This window comes from Thunnus thynnus, chromosome 4 (genome assembly GCF_963924715.1).
Source record: "Thunnus thynnus chromosome 4, fThuThy2.1, whole genome shotgun sequence".
NCBI lineage: Eukaryota > Metazoa > Chordata > Actinopteri > Scombriformes > Scombridae > Thunnus > Thunnus thynnus.
Window position 1 is genome coordinate 25,962,551 of NC_089520.1, and position 18,782 is coordinate 25,981,332.

An 18,782-nucleotide genomic window follows, 5' to 3' on the forward strand; every position below is an offset into this window, starting at 1 on the left:
TGTTGAGGGTGATGATTTTCATGTATCAGCATGTTATGTACTTCTGTGAGGTGCCAGCAGTGGTAAACAGAGTCTGATCTCTCACACTTCATCTCAGGGCAGGGTCCTGGATGAAGGCCAGTGGGGTTAGTGATCCTCTCCCCTCTCTCACCTCTCTCATGCTCCCTCTCTCCCTACAAAGTCAATTTTTTATGGCTTACAAAGGACTACCAACACACAACACATCAGACTTTTAAACCTCTGGCTTTAAATCTTTTCTGGTTAAAGTTGGATTTAAACTCCTCCATTGCTTTTGTGACTTTTCACCTTCTCTAATTTGGGTGTTTTGTCTTCCTCTGTGACTGTGTTAAATTGCTGGCGGGTATAATGGCTCTAGGAGTGTTCAATTCGCAAGGGAAAAGCTCCCTGAGTGGGAGCACATCTTTTGACCATAGTTCTATAGAGGAACAGGAACCTCCACCTCCACTCCGTAGCTACCTTTGTTTGACTATATTCACCTGCTTTTGTCCTGCGCACCCTGTCAACATCGTGGCCCTGGTCTTCTCTATCATGGTAAGCATGGACTGTTTATTTTGGATAAGCTGATATGTCACAATGTAACAGTGTGTATCTTTAGGTAGAAAATGTCAGCAAGAATAAACATTTCTTGTGTTTTCAGAGGGTTTATAGTTACAAAGTGTTCTGACATGTTGTGCTATGAGTGAACATGTTGGACACTACGATGTAACCCAGTCACACACAGCTGCTCTGCCCATCAAACAAACCTACTTGTGCTTCCTTTTTGGAAAATGAAACAGGATTTCCATGTTGCACACTGATGATATAAACATTAAGTTAGTGGCCAAACCACAGACTAGACTGTTAGCAGTGTATTCTGTTACCAGACTGTCTGTAGTTTTAATAATATTCAAAAGAACACACAATTTAACCATTAAACCATGTGACAAAACCAGTTAGTGTTTGCTGCCACAACTGTTAGAAAGATTCAGATGATACTTTAAAGTTTCCAAAATTTGGTTATTTTAAAAGTTTTACAGTGGTTTCTTCTTCCAGTCTAGGAACAGCTATTATGACGGTGACTACGATGGCTCCCGGCGGCTTGGCAAGAACGCCCTCTATGTTGCTATTGCCTCCATCATCATCGGCCTCCTCATCGTTGCCATCACCTGCATCGTGCATTTTACCACCGTAAGGCTTTCTTTCTTCTTTCTCTCACAGATTTATCTGGGGATCGAACCACCAACCTTTTCTGTAACCTTCTCTCTCATCCCAATGGTATTATCTCTCAGAAGTAGAACCTTTTGCTACAAAGCTGATTCTTTCCTGTTGTGAACAGGGTTGCGCCTCTTTGGTATTTTTCTTAAGAGGATAAAAGTGTTTTAAGTAATTTCCCAATAATCCTTATTTTGAGAAGAGTTGATAGTTCCTCCTGTTTTCTGCCATTAAACAATCTTTCCTTGTGCTGCAAAGCAAAGCAGCAATTTTGTGCTAAATTTGCCAATGTTACATGTACTATTATTATTATTAATTTTTATGCAATATACTGTATGTACCCAGGACTCCCTGGAAAGCAGCATTGATATTGAGTAGATTATCCTAGTGAAATAAAGTAATTTGGAATAAAATGCAGCGCAGAGGTGGAAAAGAGAGCAAAAGAGAGGGTTAAAGGGTGGCATACACACTAACATGCTTATGAAGACTTTATAATTATAATTAACTTACAATTATGTTGGACAAATGACCTCAAACATTCTGTTTCTATTGACAGTAAACTGCAAATGATATTTGTGTTACATACATATGTTTCTCTTTGTGGTCCAGATGGAGTTTTAGCACTGTAGAAGTGGAGAGAGGGGGGAGAAGACAAATGAGACAAATTTCTCAGAGGACATGATGACATGAGCTTATCTCTGGATGGGCTCAGACGGCTGCTTCAAACCATCTTAAAGGACTCTGACTTTACTCATGTTTACAGTTGTGCGATTCAATTTGTGCATCCGGACTTCTCATATTTCCTGTTCTCCATGCGGACAATCAAGGACTATATGATCTGTTGAATCCATATACATTTCAGTCATTAATTTTAGTGATTCAGAGTTAAACTGGCAGCTTCAACAAATGTGTAGGGAAATCCACAGTTCAGAGCTATTTTTTGTTTTTGCTGTGACCCAGATGTGAAAAAATGTATTTTCACTGTTGTTTTTTTGCTCAATTAAATGCTGCTAAACATATAATAAACTGTTTATAGCTTTATCAGAATACATATTTTATCCATAACTTATTCTGCAGGAGTGAATTTTAAAAAAAGAAACAAACAAAACAACCACTTTTATTTACTGTCATTTGCCTAATATTCTTAAACTTTGTTAGAAATATTAGATGTAGATGTCTGTGCTACAACATTTTTATTTGTGATTATGATATTGTGTCTGCCTGTGCTAACAAAACTTATTTTATTAAATATAAATTTATACGTATTAAAAAAACACTTATTTCTCATCTGTGACAAAAGAAATTTATCAAGATTTCAATGTTCTTTGATGACAACAGAAAAATTGTTAATTAGTTTCAAACACATTTTTGGAAATTTTCCTGCTGTACATGAAGAATTACTGTATAAACAAACTTGTCTATCATTCATGTTGTCCTCTACTTTCATTTCTAGCAACATATTTAACACTCACTCAGACCTAATCTTGGTAACTGCAGGAAATATTTCGCTTGTTAGATAATTTCTTCCTTGTTAATGACAGAATGATTCCTGCTGTCATGTTATCTGACTCGTGCCGCGCTGACTGACATGGCGTGGCTCCAGACTGTGCTGAATTTGGCATCAAAGCTATTACCTAAAAGTAAACACATATGAGAAGATCATGTTATGTGTTTATGCGATAGATCAACATACACCCCCTCTACTGTTTTTAATCATTTACACTCTCAATTACAGCATATTTACAATGAGACTTTCATGCAATTTTGATTTGTTATTATTTTTATTACGGTTACTAGAATTATTTGCAGAAACAGACTAAGCATATTTGAAATGATTCTTTTTCACATTAGTTCCCCTGGAAACCTCCTTGAACCCCGAACGACAATCTGCAGCGCCGAGAAGTTTTTTGTAGTTTGATATGTAATAGTATACCAGCAACTAAATATAGCAGATTTCCCCTCCTTGATGCAGGTTGCCCCATCTGTCGTATGTTCAAGCAGAAGTGACTCAGTTGTGAGTTGATTCAAAAGTGGCCTAAAAAGTGGGAGAAGATAAAGTGATGATTCAGATTCAGTTCAAGGAGGAGGGTCTCGATCCCGTTTGTCAGTTTCAATCTAATATCAGAACTCATCTCAGTTTTTTCATTGTCGCTATTGAACAACAACACTTTAAAGCTTTCCACAGCTCTCTGTGCGTTAACAACGTCCTTCATGGACCCTGGCGGTCATACAAATGACACATACTGTGCATGCTGTACACAAAACACAATAAAATGTTGTACTGTCTGTGTCCTCATATTTGATTTGTAGTCAAGCATCTGATATAACAGGCCTGCTGCCAGGTTTCAGCCATTATTCTAATGCACTTGGACAAATCAGTTTTGGCAGTAATCTTGCACCATTAACTCCCATTACTTGAAAGAGAAATACAGCGTGTTTGTAGTGCCACCTCTTTGATGTCACACCAAAGCAAAACTTGAGAGAACAAGAGATGAAAAATGAAATGAGTGCAGGGATTAGGCGACTTGAAAGCACTTAGTAAAATTATCAAGGGATCAAGGTAGACTCTCTGACAGGAAGCTGATTTCTGTACTGAGTAATGAGGCTTGTTTGTGTTGTATTTCACACAAATGAAACGAATGAATGAAGTTTTCATTTAGTTTTTTTTTTCATGCTACATTACATTACATTACATTCTAGCTTTTATTGCTCTGCACCAGAGTGATGAATTGTAGTCTTTTCCAGCTTGCCTTCACAGCGTCAGCTCACCTGAAGCTGTGCTGTTGTGTTGCTGGCTGCACGACAGCTAATGTGCTTGGAGAGCACTCTGTGACTCACATGAAGTGCTCACAAATAGGCCTCTCAAACCAGCTGCCTCCATTAGCGCCACATAGAGACTCCATGCGAACATATCCCATGACACATTCCTACCAGGGAGCTGCAGTTTGATCCAGTTTGAATAAATGAAAGAGATAACTGTGGGAATGATGCAGAGCGGACAGGGAAACATAAACATGCATTCAGGTACCTGATACACAAGATACTAAAGGTCCCTCAAGATTCACTTTTAGGATTTATTCTACTTTTAACAAGGAAATACTGTTTTTAATAAACTTTGAGATTTCTATTGGATTCTACACCACAGCCATTACAGTAGAATTGTATTGTGACACACGGGAACCAAAAGGAAGCTTGAATACTGATACAAGCTGTTGTTTTGTTTATGCAGTTTGACAGTCATTTGAGAAACTGTCGTCATGTACTTGTAGCTGTCTGCACATTACGTGCTTTTCACTTTCTTCATAAAGGTGTTGACACAATATTTTGACACCAACGTCTACACCAATATCGCATATGTCGACCCATATCTTTGTCCTATCAAAATGGGGCCCGCTACTGATTATTATAGATGCTAATAACAGTTTCGCTGGATGGTTGTTAAGTGAAATCCGATGAGCGTGTTGGCTTATGTAGAATAATTTCATTAGTCATGGTGTGCTGCTGTGCTCATGAAATGCTACTGTAAAAATGGTTGTGACAAACATAATCAACTTTTATGTTTTAAAATATTTTTAATAATATGAATTTAGGAGATTTCTAACTATAATATGATGCTATTAGAGCCCCAATACTTATTTGCAAAAAGTTTGCTTCAATTTAGGATTATAAAAATAGGACAAGACACTATCTCAGGGGTATGAAACTCAAACAGTCTGAGACGTCAGCTGGGTTGAAATGAATAAAATTCTTAAAGTCAAAACCTGCATTTCAACCGTTTTTTGATTTGTTACTATTTCCAACACTTTGCAGAGTCAAATAAAACAGCATAGTCTGTATGCTTGTCTCCAGATGTCTTCCAGTGGCAGCTACGTTTGAACACTTGACGTGACAACACTGACTGATCCTTCTCTCTTAAGCCTATTCCTCAAATCAGGAGGAATAAATTACTTCATAGTGATTATAAAAATGCATGTACTGAGCATCCAGTGATAAGCTGCTGTCTTTTTCTGTTCAGGGGACCAATATGTGGAGCTTCTTACCCACAGGGATCATGACAGGGATCATTTTAAACTCAAGTTGAAACAGTTTTGAAACAGTAGTCATAAAGGACCTGGTTATTGTCATGGAGCTTTGTGGTAATGTTATTGTATAATTGTTTGTGTCTTGTGCTGTTGTATGTTTTTATTTGTTGAGTTTTGTGTATTTTAAAAGCCCATCTAGGGACAGAGATTGTTAACTAGCTTTGGCTATAATGCTGTGGTATATGGCATTGTTTCCTGCTATATATATGTCCCTATACAAATAAACATTAAATTATAGAAAACAAGTTTTTCTATTATTATTGATTGTTTCTATATTCAGTGTATTTGGCGTTTAAAGATCCCCTCCACTCATTTATTTAGACGTATAAAAATACTCTGCTTGGAACAATGAGTGTCTGATATGGTTTTTCCACAAAATAATATATGATTACTATGTTTAAAATCTTTAAATGGCATCTACAAAATCTGTACATCTAAAAAATCCAGAAACTTTCCACTGTCAGCAGATGAATGTGAAAACAACCATTAAGTGTCAAACTCCACATATACATCATTCTGCACAGAGAAGCTCAAACATCAAACTGTAGGAACAAGTAGAAAAACATATTTTTGAGAGGAGGGGGACTTTAAATAAGAAATTTGCTTCAGTGTTTGCATATATTCTCTGTAGATGCTTTGGCAAAGTGTAGCTTTTCCTTTATTGTGATATTTTTATGACCTTGAATAATGCATTATACCTATTCACCCTATTGTAGTTGCAGTCTACTATATTTAGAAATCAGTGTATCATAGACAGTAACCTATAAAGAAATGTCCTTTTCTGGCTGTCTGCTGCAATTTGTCCCCTGTATTGAATGACCTTTGAAAACACGCATGTGATAGAAACCTCATTGTAATAATCTGGGTCATGACTGTGTGGCCAATGAGCATTAGAAAAGTATGGATATTCAATCTTTGTCATCACAAATTACATCTGTGAACAAATGATATCTCTTAATGACAATGTGATGATGGTTAATAATGTACAGTATGTAGTAATTGTTAATAATGTATGTAGTAATGGCATCGCTATTTATAACACGCTGTGAGTGTGTGAGACAGACTGAGCATGTATTCCTGCTGCCAAGTCAACAACACACCCCTGCCTTCTACCTCACTGACTGAATTACACTTTACACTGAAGATAGCACAGGATGAAATTAAGCACATTGTTTTACATGTGATCTACCAAGACTTTTATAAATTCAAAACGGCATCCTTTCTAAAAAGATTTTTGGGTACTTTATTTCCAAGTTATGCTTAACTTAACATGTGTAGGTGTGTTTCATTCAAGTTCTCTTTGCAGCAGTCACTGATGCCTGTTAAATGTATATTAATCAACAATTGTTCTGTAGTGAGGTGGTTTAATTACAGGTTCACATTTAGTCAGGCTGTGGATTACAGCTCTGACAGACCTTGATGCTGATTCATTCGAGTTTAGATATGATATGACACATGGCTTATGTGTTCTAAAATCCCTGAATAAATCTGCGGGATTTGCATGAGGAATTTTGCCATAATGAAATTCCGTATCAAGCAACGGTTCAAAGGAAATGAATCACAGCTGTCTGAAATAACAAGTAGCTTTTGAAACAAGCACAAAAACAAAATTGTTAGAGTTCAGTTTATGTGACTCAAGTTTTGGTCAGCTCAGACAAAAATGGTGTAGAATTTCCTACACAGGTGAAAGTTATATTTTAGTGTTGGTTTCACAGATGATAGGGACACATCATTATGCACTTCGTGTATATTTAAAAAAAGTAACTAAGTAGTTGATGGTGAGCAGCCACAGCAGCGAGTTCAGCTCCTCATTATGTTTCATCTATTCAGAATATATTCAATAAAGAAATAATTTATTCAAGACAGTGGTTTGATAAGCATCTCGAGTTCATAACTTTAAACTATTTTTTGACAGCTCTTTTATATAACGATAAACAATTTAACACTGATTCAGTTACACTTTGATACAACCCTTGGTAATATAAAGCTCATGAAGGAGGTTATTAATTTAGTTGCAAAATGTTTTGCAGCCATTTAAGCTATAGCATCTTTTGATTGTGAAACTATTTGCCATGTTTCAATTAGGAGAAGGTCACAGTTAAAAATCGGTAAATCTTGCTGAGGCCTGGAATACATTTATTTCAACCAGGAGAGACAGTGAATGAGGTAAAGATAATTGTTTATTATAACAGATGATGTAGTGGTAATTAAGTTTTGGTCAGGAAAGTCTTTGGCATTTAGACTCTACAGGGAGATTTTTAATTGAGGGGCCTTATCTGGCATAATCTACTAATCTACTATTATAAATGTAATTATGAGCATGACACAGTAAAATTTAGAGCTTGAGTGATTATAAATGCATGGTGGTGCAGTGGTTGGGACTGTCGCCTCACAGCGAGAGGGTTCTGGGTTCAAACCCACTGAATGGCTGGGCCCAGAGAGTGGAATTTGCATGTTCTCCTTGTGCCTGCATGAGTTCTCTCCGGATACTCTGGCTTCCTCCCACAGACCAAAAACATGCAGGTTAGGTTAATTGGTGACTCTAAATTGCCTGTAGGTGTGAATAGTTGTCTGTCTTTATACTATATGTTAGCCCTGTGATTGACTGGCGACCTGTTTCCCTGATCCACCGCGACCCTCTAGAGGATAAGTGGTAAAGAAAATGGATGGATGAATGATTATAAATATGGAAAGTGTACCATAAAGGAATAGACAGAAACAAAACACAGCCAGCAATGACTTGAACAGCTAACAATTTTGAGCTTAGCCAGCAACGGCTAGCGCTCAGGAATGACTTAAAATGATTAGGCTTCAGCGGTAATAAGACATTGATGACCTGAAATTCAGCAATGATTGGACCTGGCCAAAAAAGATCAGCATTGACCTGAAAATGAGTAATTAGAGGATGCAGCTAAATAATAGACGAGACAAAACACAAAACCACCAACCACCAGTTATATGCAATTGCTTACCATAAGCTGTTGAGGCTTTAGAGATCTTTGAGCTTTAATGATTGCAGTGACGCACATGGGAATCATAGGCAGAAGATGACCATCGTCCCAGTTGTTGAAGGGAAGCTGTTGATAGACCTTGCATGGCTGCAGACGTTTCTGCACCTATTCTAAACGGATGACCTGATTAATGCTTTAGAGGTATGTTACATCTCAGAAGAATCTGCTCTAAATGAAAGCTAAACCAAGATTTGCATATGGGATTGTTATCTGGGGTCAGAAAGAGAGGGGCACCAGGGTTAGAGAAAGGCTTATTTTTTTAAAAAAATATTTACACATTGATTTAAAAGAACAGAACTGAGAATCACTTCCAGCTTTAGAGTGTTTAACGAAAAGACTAAAGAAATCTGGGTGCAAAGTTAAATCTGCAAAGGCAACATCTTTAGCTGGATCAAATGAATTTGAAGAAGTGGTAATTTCATCACTCCTTAAAAACCCATGAAAAGCTAATAAAACAGAACAATCCAAGAGAGAGTCGACATAGGGAGATAAATGACCATGTCTCAAGAGTGACAAAACATTTTATGCAAGATGGAAAGAGTAATAGGGAGTCTATTATCAATGCTAGAAGGGGAAACTTTTGAAGTGCCTTTAAGTAACAGTTTAATGGCTGGATTGGAGAATAGGCTGGGGAAAGATGGATCAAAACATCTACCATTAAACTAAATTTTCGACCTCAAGCGAGGAGAGATGTTGGCTCCAAAGGGAACATAAGGCCTATCTAGCATAGAAGCAGAGATAGCAGAGGCCAGGGAATGCTGTAGCATGTCTGGGGCATTTACGGTGAAAATGGATGGCTGAGGTGCAGGTGCCGGCATATAAATCAATGGGATTTGAGAGGCAGTAAACACTGCAGAGGAAGATGATGAGGTTTGGGCATTCTCCAGACACCGGAGGCAAGCATCAATTGCATGAATACCATTTACTAGAGACTGGAGAGTTGATGTGAGGGCATTATCTTATGGATGAAGGGCAGCATTTGGTTGATCAGGAAGAGCAGAGCTGGCAGAGACATTCTTACACTTGGCTTGAGGAGCTAGATGATGTGTTTTCTTTGTGCGTTTGCGACCAGGTGCTGCTGTAGGGCCAGAGGTTGCATGGGGGCTCATCCTCAGCTGGTGTTTTGCAAACCACTTCATTAGCCAAGTCATGAAGCTGCAAGAGCTCCAGACCAGGTGCCGGAGTAATACCCTGAGCTTTTGACATCTCCAGAATTTCTGAACCTGATTCCCCTTGACGAGTAGCAATCCGAGCACTGCACCGAGTTGCCAATGAGGTAGAAGCCGATTCAGATAAGTCAGCATCGATCAGTTCCGTTTTTGATTCTGACATAAAATAAGATGACAGCCCGAGAATAAGCAGCAAAGCGAATTGTTAACTCGCCATACATGACCTGCACAATGACAGATAAGCATATAACAGCAGCATGAACGCACTAAAGGCAGAAAGAGAAACATATATATAAATGTAGATATATAGATAAATGTGAACAGCTAATGTGAACAGCTGATAGCTATATTGACAGCCCCAGTCAATGACATCAAGGGAAATTATGAGTGAGCATGCGTGAGATGGCAGTATAAAATGAGAAATATAACTACAGGCCTATGCATACAAAAAATAGTCTTCCTGACTGAACTTTTGCTAAAACTCCATTTGTATGCAGGTCAACATTGAGTTTCTCCAAGTTTTCATCTGAATTCCATTTGCAGTCTCAGACCTGCTGCTGAGCTATAAGTGACATCTCGACTCAAAGAAAGTCATAAACTCACTGGTCAAATGGTGTCATATGAGGACTGCAGCAGACTGGATAAAAAAAAACTTTCCTCTGCAGGTCTGAATTCACTGTGAAGTACTTGAAGTCTCTGGATACCCATCATATCCAAGCCAAAGTTTGTCAAAGAAGTTGGTGCAATTTAAGTTGATCTCCCTAAAAACAAACCCCCTGCTGATACTATTTTCTGCAGTATTACCAATCTAAAGTTTGAGCAGCAGTCTAAATCCGGGAGTGAAACAAGTAAAGAAAGGCTTCCCTCTCACATATTTTCAGTTCTATTTTTGGTGATTTTAATAATCATTCCACAGGTGTGTGGAATTTATACTTATGGCAACAGATGACAGATGAAAGTGTTAGAAATCTTATGTGTGGCTGTTACAGGTATGCACAGCTATCCTCTTTCTTTTCCTGGTCCTCTTGCCTCTTTCGCTCTGGGAGGAGCTACTCTTAAGAATATGTCAGTGTGCCGTGAACATGTTATGGGAGCTGAAAGAGAGTTACAGTATGTCCTGCCTACGCACAGCCAAGGTGCCAATCTGTTTTGCATCAGCTTCTCTCTCTTAGTGATAACTGACTTCAAACTCAAATCCAGGCATTTTGAGCTATTTGTGACTGTGTATGTGTGAGAATGGGAGAGACGGGGTGACAGCGTCCCCAGAAAAATAGCCTTAACTGTAACATCAGTCTAAATCATGCTTATTTTAACACTAGTGTGTGTCTTTTGGGTTACATTATGTCATTAAACCTGCAATGCAGAACTTTTACACATAAACGAATGTCTGTTACATTCAAGCCCTTGCCAAATGAGTTCAAACAATACTGATCAAGCCTATCACTGCCAGTTAAATCTCTCTGTATTTCACAATATAACGAGTTTTTAAGTCTCATGTTGGATGTGAAATTCCATGTCCGTTAATGGTGTGGCTCCAAACGTTACTGGACTGAATGGATCAAATTCTGTTGGTGAAACAAGTCATTTCGTGGGGGTTGTGTCATGCTTAAAACAATTTATCCACCATTTTATAGCTGCAACAGTAGATTATGACCAGTATGTTCTGGCCATAAGGCATACTGGGACAAATCCCAGTGGGCCTTCAAAAAATATGTTTTTGGGCCAGTGGACCATCAAAACATATCCGTTTTTACCGGCCCTCTCTGTGTGCCTGTAATTGGGGGTGTGCATGAATGCGTGCTGCATGGCTGTTAGGCCGTATTCAGACCAAATCAGGCGTTATGGTCAACCCATCACAGGGTTGAGCGGAGGTGTGTGGGCGTGTTTTTGCTCTAGAACGTAACTGCTGTAAAACAATCAGAAAATAACGTTTTATTGATCTGATTCACCGGCTTTCTTGCCACCACCGCTACCTCTCTTCATTCACTCTCTAGCTCACTCGAACACAGCTGCTCTCTCTCTCTCTCTCTCCCCCTGGTGCTCTCAGCTCTCTCTCTTTTTCTCATCTTTCTCAAAATGAGTCGGGAGGCCGACAGCAAGATCTAACTTTACTTTTAACGTTATCAAGTGAAGAGAAATGTCCTCCCCTCCTCCTAGTTACATCTTTGTAGCGCCCACCTTTACTCTCACTGCCAGAAGAGGGAGACATAAGTCCCGCACTCCAGCTTTAATCACAGTTTTGTTTTCAATATAATTGAAAGATATTGCTATTGAAGTCATGTTTAACAGTACTTCTATCTTTGCTGTGCTCCCACAGCACTACAGGGAAGCCTCAGATTCTTGATTTTTCCTGTGAAGCCTGTTAGCCAACAGAGTTGTTTTCCAGAGTCAATTCAAAGTTGCACTATGAAACTGTTCTGCACCTGCCAGTAATAATATTTCTGGCCTGTAGAGGGGCCACAAGCAAAATGTTCCAAGGTGTTCCTCTAAGCAGTCAGCAACCATGGGTTTCAATAGGCAGATTGTATATTTTCAATCTCGTCACTAGGTCATGACCTGTCTCTTACAGAGCAGTACATCTCTCTGTCTACTGAGGTTGGCTGGCATAAGCAGCTGTCTTGATAAGGCTGACTGTGTCCTCTGGCAACCAAAGTTGGGTGGAGACATGCCGTGCTTTGTGCAGACGGTCAGACTGGTCTCCTCGTAGAATGGATAGCATGTGACCTGTGTATAGACTATGTGACTTCAGTTAACTTTTAGTCAGCATAGTGACTTGTTTATAGTTCAATACCCAATAGAGGCATAGATGAGTAAAGAATAACCTAATTTGGACAGGTAGTAAGGGTAAGGATTTGGTGAAGAGTTTAAATACTCTTGTCCAGATGTAGACTGCAGAACTGAGTGGCACTGCACAGTGTTTTCACTTGTACTGTAACTCTGTTCTCCTTGATCGAGCTTCAATAAATGTTCCCGCATAAGAAATCCCTGTCTCCTCACAATATCTTCACTTTGGGTTACACAGCTCTCCATCAGTTCCTTCACTAATAGAGGAACAAAAATAGTAGGAAAATTCTACAGACAGTCTGAACACATAACAACAACCCATGGAGGATTCTTAGGAAATGAAAAAAACAACCATAGTGGGTTACGCCTCAATATATTAATCTTTTGTCTCTCTTTCAGCAAGTCATGATGCCACAATGCTCTGTAAATTAGCAAAGTCATTCACAGAAAACAGTAAAGTGAGATTCTTCCTTATTTCACCTGTGCCTGAAACATCACTAATCCTATTATTTTCTCTGAGAGGACTGAATTAAATATATCATTTCTGTTCGGAAACTTCTTATGTGACATTTCATTGATATTTAAAATAAACCAAACTTTCAACGTCTTCCACACTAGCCAGATACAGGTTTATGGCCTCACACAGAGAAAACACTGTTCTGTCATTTTTTTCTCCCTCCAAATAACTTGTACGAAATAAGATCCCATGAGAGGGATCATTGTGACAGACAGGGAGGAACCATAAATCTAAAACCTCAGAAACCTCAGATGAAAACATCCCAGAGCTTTCATTAGCAACAGAAAATCATCTCCTGTACTGTACATTCCACACATGCTGCAATACTAATTGTTGCACTCTCTGCTTTGTCAGCTGCTTTTCAGTCTTGAATGTGTCAAGATCAAATTGTAAGTGTATGGTGTTACTTACTTACTGGAAACCCTGACACTGTGATGACTCTGCAGCTCAGTTAGATCTGAAGCAGGCCTCATATCAGAGTATCGATCAGAGGAGTTAAAAGAAAGGCTTACTGCATGTCCTGACATCAGAAAGTTTATAATATGATCTAAGTTATTTCTAACTTGCAAGCTTGCAGTAATGCCACTTCATTAATATCTGAAATCTCGCACAACATGTTAAAAATGTCTGCAAATTACCCCCATAAGGCTATCCATTCATCATTAACATGCATCATTAACAGGACCAACGGAGGCATGGTGGGAGTGGAGAAAATAGAATAATCATCAAAATGGAAGAACAAAACAGAACCAATCATCATACTTGGACCGCCAGGGAAAAGTTCCAATTTCAGGAAACACACACTTGCCTTTTCCTGCATGTATCATTTGCACTATTTGCGAGAAGCAGAAAAACAATTCCCTTGATTGAGCCTTAATTGAGGCTCCTCTCATAACAGCGCAGTATGCCTCCCTCTGTTCCCAGTCCTGTGCTGAACAGCTGAAATAATTTATTTGGCCATACTCTGTACTGCGATGCAAGGCGGTAGTCATTGTTTTGGCTGACAGGCAGCTTTGCTTGTTCTCCGTAACAACCTCCAGTCCCCCCCCCCCGCTCCTGTCTGCAGCAGGAACCCTGTGTAATTACATCCAAACCATTCCCCTTCTCCCATACGCTTGATATCACTGCTGACATCTACTAACACAGCCCCTCCTCTACTTCTCTCTCTCTCTCTGCTATTGGAGATCTCTCTCACAAGCAGTGTGCAGTCCTGCCTTGTCTTCAGCTGTGTGTGTAGTGCAGTGGAGCAGATGGGGAAGGAGAGGAAGAGAGGGAGACAGAGGCACAGATGAGAGGAAAGGGGAAAGAGCATGGCAGACAGCTGAAGAAGGAACTTATATCCATGTGAACAGAACTACCACAACGGAGACTGTACAGCCGGATATTGATTCAGAGGACAAACTGCTGGCTGAGTCTGTGAGGTAAGTGAACAACTAGTATAAATCTACGACTCTGCTCTGACATGTGATAATATGAACAGTATGATAAACCAAATTTATCTGACTGTTCATTGTTATTAGAGGGATAACTGAGCCTCTTAAAATGTGACATAATTAGACAGTGAATGATGCACAAGGGGAATCTCTTGTTGTGACTGCTACATCTTCAGACTCTCAGGGGAAGTTTTGTCATGAATAAAAATCCTCCTTAATCTCGTAAGAGTGAAAGAACGGAGGCTCCTTTCCACCTGAGGGTTGAAGGCTGCACCACAGCCAGATCAAACGTTCTGTGACTTTATCAAATCCACCTGTCACACTTTGTGGGCAACCAGCTTTTCCATTACACCATGTGAAGGTATGGGATGAATTCCCAGAGGGTTGGGGAATCTTATTAGCAGATCAGACTGATTGATAAAAGGCATGTGTGTGATTATGCTATCATTTGCATGTGGATGTTGTTTTTTTAAGTAAAGCTTTCTAGCAGGGTTTACCAACAGTTTGGTAAACCTTTTTGTGAGCGTATGACAGCGTGTAACCCAGATAAGGAAAGAAACAAACGGATTAAAGACTGACTGATAGGAAGAGAGAGATTTAAGTGAGTCAAGTGAGTAATTCACCTGGGGTTATATCCTTGTGGTTCACAGGGTTTGTAGAGAGGATAGAGTGTTTTCTCACAGCAAGTGACTGCACTATTTACCACCTATTTTAGAATGCAGAGCAATCCTCAGTTGAGAACTAGGGCCGCCCTTCTTAAGCGCCAAAGATATTTAAGGTCATTAAAAACTCACCAATATATTTGTCACAAACAAAATTTCCTACTCTGTGCTGTGCTGCAGATCTCCTTTATAGTCATTTTTATATCTTTATGAAGCCATATTATTTTAACAATCAGTTACTCCAAATTCCATTGGTGAGAATGCACATCACAGTAACATCTCAGATCATTCCATTAATCTAACCCGATAATTTCTTCAATAGAATATGAAACATTCACATTATTACAGTATTACGCCATCAATGTTGCCATTGTCAGAATAAGAAATATTTTGTCCTTTCTATCTTCAATCCAACTGGTCACAAGTTGCTAAGCAAGTATTTTTTCTGATGTTGTTTGCATCTTTAATGTGGGTTTTTTTTTTTTTTAATGAATTGAAAATGATGAGAATTGAAAAGCACTCTCTGGCTCACTCACTGTGGCATAAGTTAATTGTTATTCACATTATGAGTGCTATTCCAATGTAAATTTATGGATATGCTAATTTACCAAATGGCAAAATAATAGCATTTCATTTTCAGTCTAGATCCTGATATTGTGAATCCATATTAGCATATGGCCCGCCTGTGCTACAGATGTTAATTTGAAGGATTTTGTGAAGAAAGGTGAGCTCATCAAATACTGAGTGGCATGGTGCATGTAAAAACAAACCCTGGCAGCATCTGATTTGATGTAGAATTTGGGCTTATTTTGATGAATTAATGAGCACAGAACAAGGTGCAGTCACACTTTTGAGATGTAGTTAAAGGCATGCGGTGCACCAGGCACACATGGAAAGTGGATAAGGAGGAATCTATTGTCATATTGTCATCGTATCGTATAAGGAACTTATTCAAGGCTAGTAACAATCATGCTGTTGATATCATCACTTTAAAAGCAATGCATTCCCCCAACATACTGACAGTTAGTCAGTTGATGTCGTCCAGATCAGCATCTTTTAAAAGGAAAGCAATATTCTTGTCTGTCACTTGTCTGTGAAAATACAGCAATCTAATATGAATGTTATGTGGTTATTTTGCAGCAGCAAGAGGTAGTTGTGTCAAATTTAACACAGTGGATCTGGTCATTTAAATATGCACATTACATGCTGCAGATGGAGCGCATACTTTATCTCTGTCTTCATATGACCGTACAGTCAGTCAACCATCATATAGTCCACAAGCAGCATATAGATGACAGATGCAGCTAAGAATCCGCTGTTCATCTATACCAGTGATGATGCAACCAAAGACTCCACCCACTGATTAGTACATCTTCAAGTAGAGGGGAAAGAACTCATTAGTATTGTCATCTGCTGTGGTGATCGGTTGGAATGAAAACCTGCAGACGGTTGGATCAGCACGGCATATGGTTGGCCTCCCCTGATCTATACTCTGCTCTACTGTCCTTACTGCTACAATAAGAACATAAAAGGTGCTTGTGCAATTTTAAAGCAGTCTGTACTTAAGGCACAAATTGCAGTCACTGTTTATTTCCTATGACACCCGCTACTTTGCTTGTACTTTTACACTGGTGCAGGGTGAGATATTGAAACAGTACATAGGCGCAGACACACAAAAAATACCCTTTACTCAGAAAAATGCAGTTTTGCAAAGATGGGGTTCATGCACTCATAAACATGTAAATTTAATGGGGCGCCCTCATGACTTCGTGTTTAAGAGTCAGCTGATCGTTAGCTGCAATGTCCCCTGTTACGAGTCCAGCTGGGGACCTGTGTTACATCTATTGTCCCTCCTCATTCATTGTCTCTGTACACTGTATGTAATAACTATGCCCCAAAATTTAAAACCAACAGAAAATGAAATTAATAATATATATCTGTTAACTTTTTTTTATTTGGTCAATTTCTGTTTGACACAGAACACCAAAAATATATGCACTGAAAGATTTCCTCAAATCGATTTTTCATCACCAGCTAAGAGGCAGTCATGTGAAAGACCAATGGTGCTTTTCTCTCACTGTGCATCTGATGAATGTTGATGCGTTGCGTTATGAAGAATGATATGTTAACTGGCTGACACGCAGCTTGTTCTTATGTCCCATCTCAGACTCCATTTGTGTTAAATTATTCCTAATTGTTCTGTTTGTTCCTCTCTTACAGACACTGGCAGACACCCACTGGAATCGAAAGCAGTGTTTTGATAGCGCACACTGCTATGAAATCAACATTGCCAGAAAATGCTGCGAGACTCATCTGTATGGTGGAAAGGTGGCATGTCACCCTAAAGAAGCTAAAAACAAAAACAGAGCTTTGAGGAATAGACATTCTTCTCGGCGGTGAAAGAAACAGGCAGACTTTTCTGCTGTTGTCTAATCTAAATATTCAGCAAAACGCAATGTGCACGGTGCCAAGGAACACTCCCCCTTTAACACTCACAATACATATTGATTTTTTTGCAAAAGGCATTTAACTATAAAATGGAATTACAATCCATAAAGTCCATCACATAAGTCATCATAAACCTATGGATTCAAGATTAATTCTTGATTCTAGAAATACAGCTCAAGACATAGGTGATGCTCAGTCTCACTCAGTCCCTATTAATGGACTAAATACATCATGGAACCTACTTAAAGCTGGAGTGCGGGACTTTTACGTATAAATGAATGTCCACTACATTCAAGCCCTTGCCGAACGAGTTCACACAATGCTGGTAAATCACTGCCAGGTAAATCTCTCTGTATTTTATAGTATACCAGAGTTTTTAATCCGGTCTGTGGTGACTTTCGTGCACTGGGCCACCGTAAGTGATGTGTTTTACGTCACCCAGCAATGACTGGTGTGCCAGAGCTGAGGGGCGCCCCCTAATGCATGTGCACCAGAGACTTCCGCCGGCTGAGCTGGCAAACTTCTGGTTTAGCCCTCTGCTAACCTGAAGGATAAAATGGGATAAAATAATTTAATCGTGCAGCTCTTCTAGACTTTCCAAATGTTATCAGACTGAATGGATAAAATTCTGATAGTAAAACAAGTCATTTTGCTTGGATTGTGACGCTCAAAACAATTTATCCACTGTTTTACAGCTGCAACAGTAGCAGCTCACACATGTACTCTTAGAGCTGTAGCTACTTCCAGGTAACTACTATTCACTCTAACAGAAAGGGGAGACAAAGGTTCCGCATTGCAAGTTTGAAATTTAAAATATAAGCTGACAGACACTGGACACTGCAGTCCAGTCTTCATTATGGAATCTGAAGGGAGTACGACAGGACTGTCCACAGCTGCATTGGTGGCCATAGCCTGCAACACATTTGTTGCCATCCTCCTCCTTCTCCTGTGTCTTATCCTTTACCGAGCCTGCAGGGTCCCTTCCAGCCCAGAGAGCCTGCCGGTGCTGGCTCCGAGTGAAGGAGGAATCCAGCAGATGAACGAGCACAAGTACCTGTTGACCTGACTGCAGAGCGATGAGTCAAATGTAGTGACGAGTGATGGCCAAGGTGCACTCCCCCACAGAAGAGGGGACTGAGGAACTGACTGCAAGCAATAATCAGGCTTGTCCTTCATAGCTTTTAAAGTCAGCTGCCTATTGGATGGCAGAGCCATTGGGTGTGATGTCAGAAATGGCTGTGCCTCACAAAGATAGCAAGGATGAATTGTGGCGGAGTGAGCAAACTATTTATAAGCAGCCATCACTTGTCAGATCTTGTCCTTGGTTTTTGGCAAAGCGCATGGAGGAGTGCTGATGTGAATGTATACATTTGAGGCGCACACACAGCCTGAGGAAAAGGACATGGGCACATGGATGGATGCAGGTTACACAGAAACAGAGAGAATGGAATGTTCAGTACACAA

The 18,782-nt window shown here is 39.5% G+C and overlaps 2 protein-coding genes across 3 annotated transcripts in view; one reads left to right on the forward strand and one right to left on the reverse strand.

Moving 5' to 3' along the window:
- The first annotated feature begins 135 nt into the window (after window positions 1-135).
- LOC137181867 (transmembrane protein 233-like) lies at window positions 136-2,636 on the forward strand. The gene is made up of 3 exons (XM_067587941.1): window positions 136-552; window positions 1,054-1,188; window positions 1,822-2,636. The coding sequence occupies exons 1-3, from the start codon at window positions 367-369 to the stop codon at window positions 1,831-1,833; spliced, it is 333 nt and encodes a 110-aa protein (XP_067444042.1). The 5' UTR covers window positions 136-366; the 3' UTR covers window positions 1,834-2,636.
- The window catches only part of dnai1.2 (dynein, axonemal, intermediate chain 1, paralog 2), a 38,434-nt gene continuing 22,153 nt past the window's right edge, over window positions 2,502-18,782 (reverse strand). For both annotated transcript variants that reach the window (XR_010928197.1, XM_067587937.1), the window contains one exon: window positions 2,502-2,846. The gene's annotated coding sequence lies outside the window, so the exon portion shown is untranslated. The remainder of the gene's footprint in view (window positions 2,847-18,782) is intronic.